General features: G+C 33.2%; 1 protein-coding gene across 3 annotated transcripts in view; it reads right to left on the bottom strand.

The window, feature by feature from the left end:
- Positions 1-696: 696 nt before the first annotated feature.
- The window catches only part of Armc1 (armadillo repeat containing 1), a 29,588-nt gene continuing 24,284 nt past the window's right edge, over positions 697-6,000 (bottom strand). For all 3 annotated transcript variants that reach the window (XM_048783005.1, XM_015485832.2, XM_015485833.2), the window contains 3 exons: positions 2,900-3,016; positions 2,740-2,814; positions 697-2,008 (listed from right to left, as the gene is read on the bottom strand). In XM_048783005.1, the coding sequence (XP_048638962.1) occupies positions 1,817-2,008; positions 2,740-2,814; positions 2,900-3,016 (384 nt within the window). In that variant the 3' untranslated portion in view covers positions 697-1,816. The remainder of the gene's footprint in view (positions 2,009-2,739; positions 2,815-2,899; positions 3,017-6,000) is intronic.

Below are 6,000 nucleotides of genomic sequence, written 5' to 3'. Positions count from 1 at the left end.
GTGTGGCAATGAATAATAAAATAAAAACTTGTTAAAACAGAAAGTAAACTTTGCTTTAATGGCTACAGAAAGGAGGTGGTTTTTATTTCCTTTTTCAACATATCTGGTTCTGGCAGCAAGTAGTAGTATGCATTTAAAGCAATGTGCCCTGAAAGCTTATATCTTTATATCTTCTGTTTGTGCGTATCACTTTAATCAGAGACCAGACACATGAAAAAAATATTGTTCTTGATACCATCAATATCTCTCCTTCCCTAAGGTCACAATACTAGTGATCTCAAAACTCACTGGTGATACAAAGAAATGGAAATTCGTTTTCATCACCATGTAGAGCTGCTATTTTACTACTTGGAGAATGTGAAGCGACAATTCGACCCTGGAGGATTTCTTGGTGTTTTCAGCACTTGTCTTTTAGAGAAAATTAAAAGCATCCAGTATTACTGGAGAAAAATAATTGTAAAGTGTCATCTAGTTTTTAATCATGTTAACATTTAAACATATCTGAATATCGATGGATTTCCAAAAAGAAAATCTTAGTTGACAAATATTTTAGAGCTTTAATAAAGCATCACATACATGTAATTAGCTATTACCTACCAAAACAAAACAAAACAAATTAAAAAACCACCATATGTATGTATATATATTTACTTATCTTACCTTCACTGAAGTTTTTTTCTGGCTGGACATGAGAAACAAGATTAAGTGCCAATGCTGGCTTTATATTTTTATAAACAATAATTTGGGTCTTTTTCATTCAATGTGACTACAGCATTTTCATAATAAACTCACAAAGGCAATACAAAGAAATACCTACTAAACAGGTTTCTGCCAGGCAATTCATGTTTTAAAGTTAAGACTCTACCAAAGTGGCACTATGGCATTATAGGCATTCAATTTTTGTTTTCTTTTTTCAAGTTTGTCAGTTCTTCACTATTATTATTTTTTCCCCTAGCAGGAGATAGTGTGTAGTCAGAAAGTAAGGTTGAGAGACCATTTACAGTTTCTTGCAGTCTCATGGTGGATTTATCTGAAGAGCGGATATAAACCAAAGTGAACACTAGTCAACTAGAACCACATTTGGTCACATTCAAACAGTTCCAAAAGCACTTTGCTACTATATATGTCTCCTTCTTAACTGATTCCATGTTAATTTTATTAAAATTGTAACAAATAAAATTGCAAAGTTTTTGTAGAATTGTATTTTTAGGGAACTACTATATTCAAATTAAAATATTTCAATTTGTAAAATGTCATTAGTAATATCGTTTCTAAAAACATGGTTGGCAAAATAAAAAGGCACAAAAGGGGATAAGAAGAAATATTTTCAACTTTCAGTGAAGAGTACCAAAGCATGTATCTTTCATGAAGAAAAGTAGAGAAAAATGTTCAGTAATTCATGCACAACTTGAGCTATGAAAAAACTTCTCTTCTGATAGATCCTGAGGCTTGAGGAGAAAACAAGTTTTCCTAATCACATGCTTCATGTAAAATAAAAATATAAAGCTGCACATACATACACGTTTGGTTTTAACAGTGGACCCATTTTGTTTTTTTAAAAAAGTGAGGCAATTAAACAAAGAAAAGCAAAACCAAAATACCTTCATAAACAAATTTCAACTGTAGCCTCTGTCCTTTTTACCACTCAGTGGGGTAAAATGTCCAATAAAATGTAAAATGCAGCATACACAATCATGTAATCTAAAAACTTTTCATGATAACTTATTGCAAATTGCACTTGACAGTTCACCACAACAATGGAAAACTGGCCCCTTGTTGGTTTGCACAGTCCTTGAGCCCCAAATTGAAGTTGAAGTCACCAATAAAATGATCTGGATAAAAAGTTTGCAGCTGTGCTCAACCAGCTAGCTCCACCCTCTGGGTGTGAGCCCACCCGGGATACTGCTTTGTCCTGCTCTTTAGTGGGACTCTCATCCTCAGGCAAGTAGTCAGGCAACTCTGTGTTCTCTTCTACTTCCACAGGAGTATCTTGGAATGGGACCAGCATCTGACAGAGAATGTGTTAAGAGCTAATTACAAAATCAAATTCATATACATATACATGTCCTAAGTTAAAGGTCAACTTTATTCCTCATTCTAAGTACCATATTTATTCTCCAAGGCTCTATTTCTTCTAAAATTTCCTCTTACATGATAGAAGGCTCAAATGCTGACCACTGCATCAACGCAGAAAGGAATAACTACAAATAAGAACTCAGATGTTCATCTGCTGAGGCCCTAGGAATAAATAAGCAACCTCTGTCTATATAAAGACAACTAAAGCAAGTATCTGGCTACTCTGGATTCCTAGAGACTCACTGAATCCAAATGAGCTCAAGGCATTAGAGGTTCATTTTCTTTATCACAAAAGTTATTAGAAAGAGTAGCAATGGACAAGAATTTTCATCACACACTAGCCCAATGACTGCACTTTTATTTTCAGCATTGGCAAGACCAGTGAAGGTTAGGAAGAAAGTATTTTTAATAATGAATACATGAAAACCATGTATCTTCCATATAAAATCAACAAGATATCTGCACTGAGATTTTTTTTTTAAAAGCTTTCTTTATAAGTACAGACTATAAAATATACAAAAGATCTCTCTGTATTTCTAAAAAAAATTGTTAACCCAGAAACACCATATTCTTATATATGTTAACTATTTATCTAGGAATACAGTAGTCATCAAAAATAATTGAGAGTCAGAGTCAGATATAAAAATAAAATAAAACTGTTACCTCTTCCCCACTTTCACTTTTCACAACTTGCTGAGCTTTCATAACCTTGGTTGATGCTATTGCTGATGCCAAAGCCTGGGTCAGGACAAAAAGGAACAATTTTGAACACTGATTTGTTTATCTATAACCGCAAGCATATTTAGTCACTGAAAATACTAACCTCTGCTTTCAAATCTGAACGAATTCGTACCACACATCTTTGAACAGCCATTTGAAAAGTGAAGCTAATAACGCCTTTAATTTTTAACAAAGCCTCTTCACATAGATTTCTTCGAGACTGAAAAAATAAAAGCAAACTGTTGTTAAAACAGGTAAGATATTAAAAGGGAATAAATCAACTTAAGCTACACTAAAGTAGTCATTACAGTCACGTCACTTAACAAAGGGATATGTTCTAAAAAACTCATTGTTAGGAGATTTTGTTATATGAACATCATAGAGCATATTTACACAAATAGATGCACAGCCTACTACAGACCCAGGATATGTATAGCCTATACTCCTTACTGGACTGAGTATTGTAGGCAACTGTACACAATAAGTACTTCTGTATCTAAATGTATCAAACATAGAAAAAATAAAGTAAAAATATTAGGTGATAGGAATTTTTCAGCTCCATTAAACCTCATGGGACCATGATTCAATATGTTGTTCACTGTTGACTGAACATGATCATGTAATACATGAGTATGTTTTGAAAGGAAGGGAAGAAAATATATCTATTTTACTTCTTCTATTTCATACTTCAGGGCAGAGAGTGGGGTGCTAAGTCAAGTTAATTAAATTTTATAAGATCAACAGAATAATAATTTCTGCTAGATTTTTTCATATTCAATATTAATATATAGTTTTAATAATTTTTATCAAAAAGAAGGTAGCCTTGGGGCTGGGGTTATGGCTCAGCGGTAGAATGCTTGCCTCGCATGTGCAAGGCCCTGGGTTCGATCCTCAGCACCACATAAAAATAAATAAAAAGTTATGGTGTACAACTACAAAAAAATAAATATTTTAAAAAAAGAGGGTAGCCAATATTAATTTGCATCTTAAGTCAAAAAAGCAAATGAATAATATGTGAAAATGTGCCCCAAAGCAGAGAATCAGAGGTCAAAGGTATTTATTCTCTGGTCCTATTAAAACAACAACAACAACAAAAACTTACTAGTCTCTGCTCTAGCTTAAAAATCTCCAGGATAAATTCTAAGACTGAAGTTAGAATTAGCAGGCATTGGGCATTTGAGTCACTATTACTTAAACATTGTTCCATGGTTATTTGTAAATATTACTATATCTTACAATTATCATACATTTTCTATGGCTACTGTTTTAGTCTCAATGACCATCAAAAACCTTTGTGGTGGAGCTGCGGTTGTGGCTCAGTGATACAGCACTTGCCTTACATGTGATCCTCAGCACCACATAAAAATAAATAAATAAAGATATTGTGTCCATCTACAACTAAATATTTATATTTATACTTATATTACCTTTGTAGTTCTCATTTCCCTCCAATGTTATTCACAGCATAATATACCACAGCTTTCAAGCAAGATCTTGCGCTTATGCCACTGATTATTCCAACTCTGTCTCATCTTACTTCCAAGGTCTAGTGCCTATAATTAAGTAACTTATTTTGTCTTTTGATCCTCAGGAGATTATTCTTATCACTTCACCATCACTAACTCCAATAGGACTTTTTAATTTTTATTTTTCTATCAGACATATCTACTTGGATATCAAGTCATCACCTCAAACCAAGATCCAAAGTAGAAATGAATTAAAAAGTAGCTGAATTATATCTCCAGTCCACACACAAAATCACTACCTTAAAAATTCTCCTGTTTCTGTAGTGAGCCCAAATTCTGACCCAAAATTTCAAAGGGCATGAAAATCTGCACTTGACCAAGATTTAGACCACACCCAGTTTTCAAACTCTTTTCTACCTCCTTTTAAACAACTCATGGTTATTGCTTATTCCTTTCTTCAGCATTTTAACACTACTCAGGGAGATATTTGGGTTACAAGTCTGTGGCAGAGTGCAGGCCCACAGTGGGCTCACCAGGTGCACAGTCTATTGAATCTATTCTGCCAAGACCTGACTTCTGTGAAGCCCTTTTAGGGGTGTGGTACAGAACAGTGGCATGTTTCTCTCTGTCATGGATTTAATACCAGGTAAACTTAAAAAACTATGCACAGGACATATAGCATGAGATTTAAGATTTTATAAATATAATTCTTTATTTTAAATGTGAGGAAAGTGAAAAACAGAAAAGTATCCTTCCTATTACACAGAGTCTAAAACTAAATTCCAACAACATGAGACAGAGAGAAACAAGATTCATAAAGTCATCTCATTTTTAACTGTCTGTCTCCCCTAATGAAATTACACCAATTTTGGTTATTGCTATATCCCTGGTACCCAAAATTATGCCTAACACTAGGTGTTCCTTTCCAGTACAAAAGTTAGTACAGGATGAATATTTCTAATTTAAAGAAGTATTAACAATATATTGTGGGATTCATATGACAATCAGAAGTAAAAGATATGAAAAAAGTGTAAGTATGCTGTTAAAGTGTCTTATACTATACATGAAATTATACAATATTAGTTGAAGCTACACTGTAAGTCAAAGATTAGAAAATAAATCATAAACCAAGGAATGAATGAGTAAAAGAAAGAACTGTAGCTAATCAGTTAATAAAGGCATAAAATAGAATCTCAAAAGTGATCCACCTAGTTCAAAAGAAGGCAGAGGAAAAAAAGAAAACAAAGAACCAGCAGGACAAATAGAAAGGAATCAGCATTAAAAAAAAAAAAAAAAAAATCAACTGTTCAAAAAGTTCTATTAAAAAGGCAAAAAAGTTTAGACTGGATAAAGAAGCAAGACCTAAATACATGATATCTGGGAGAAATTCACTTGAAATATGCCCAACTTGTTGAGAGCAAATCGGAAAGACTAATACTAAAAGCAGACAAAGTAGAATGAGTTCAGAAGGATCCACATGTTATGGAGAACTAGGATTGTATTTCTATAATACTCCAGAAGAATTTGTATAATTAATATTAGTTCTACCTTAAATGTTGGATAGAAAATTTACCAATGAGGCACCTAGGCCTGAAGTTTTCTTTAAGGGAAGGTTTTTAACTACAAATTCAACTTAATAGATATAGAGCTAATTAAGTTATCTATGTCCTCTTGAATGAGATTAATCAGTGTCAAGTCATTTAAGTATTTACATATTATGCTTTCAATGTCTACAGGA

The sequence above is a fragment of the Marmota marmota genome, unplaced genomic scaffold (genome assembly GCF_001458135.2).
Source record: "Marmota marmota marmota unplaced genomic scaffold, marMar, whole genome shotgun sequence".
Taxonomy (NCBI): Eukaryota; Metazoa; Chordata; class Mammalia; order Rodentia; family Sciuridae; genus Marmota; species Marmota marmota.
Note: the sequence above shows the minus strand (reverse complement) of the source record. Positions and strands in the feature narration are given on the sequence as shown.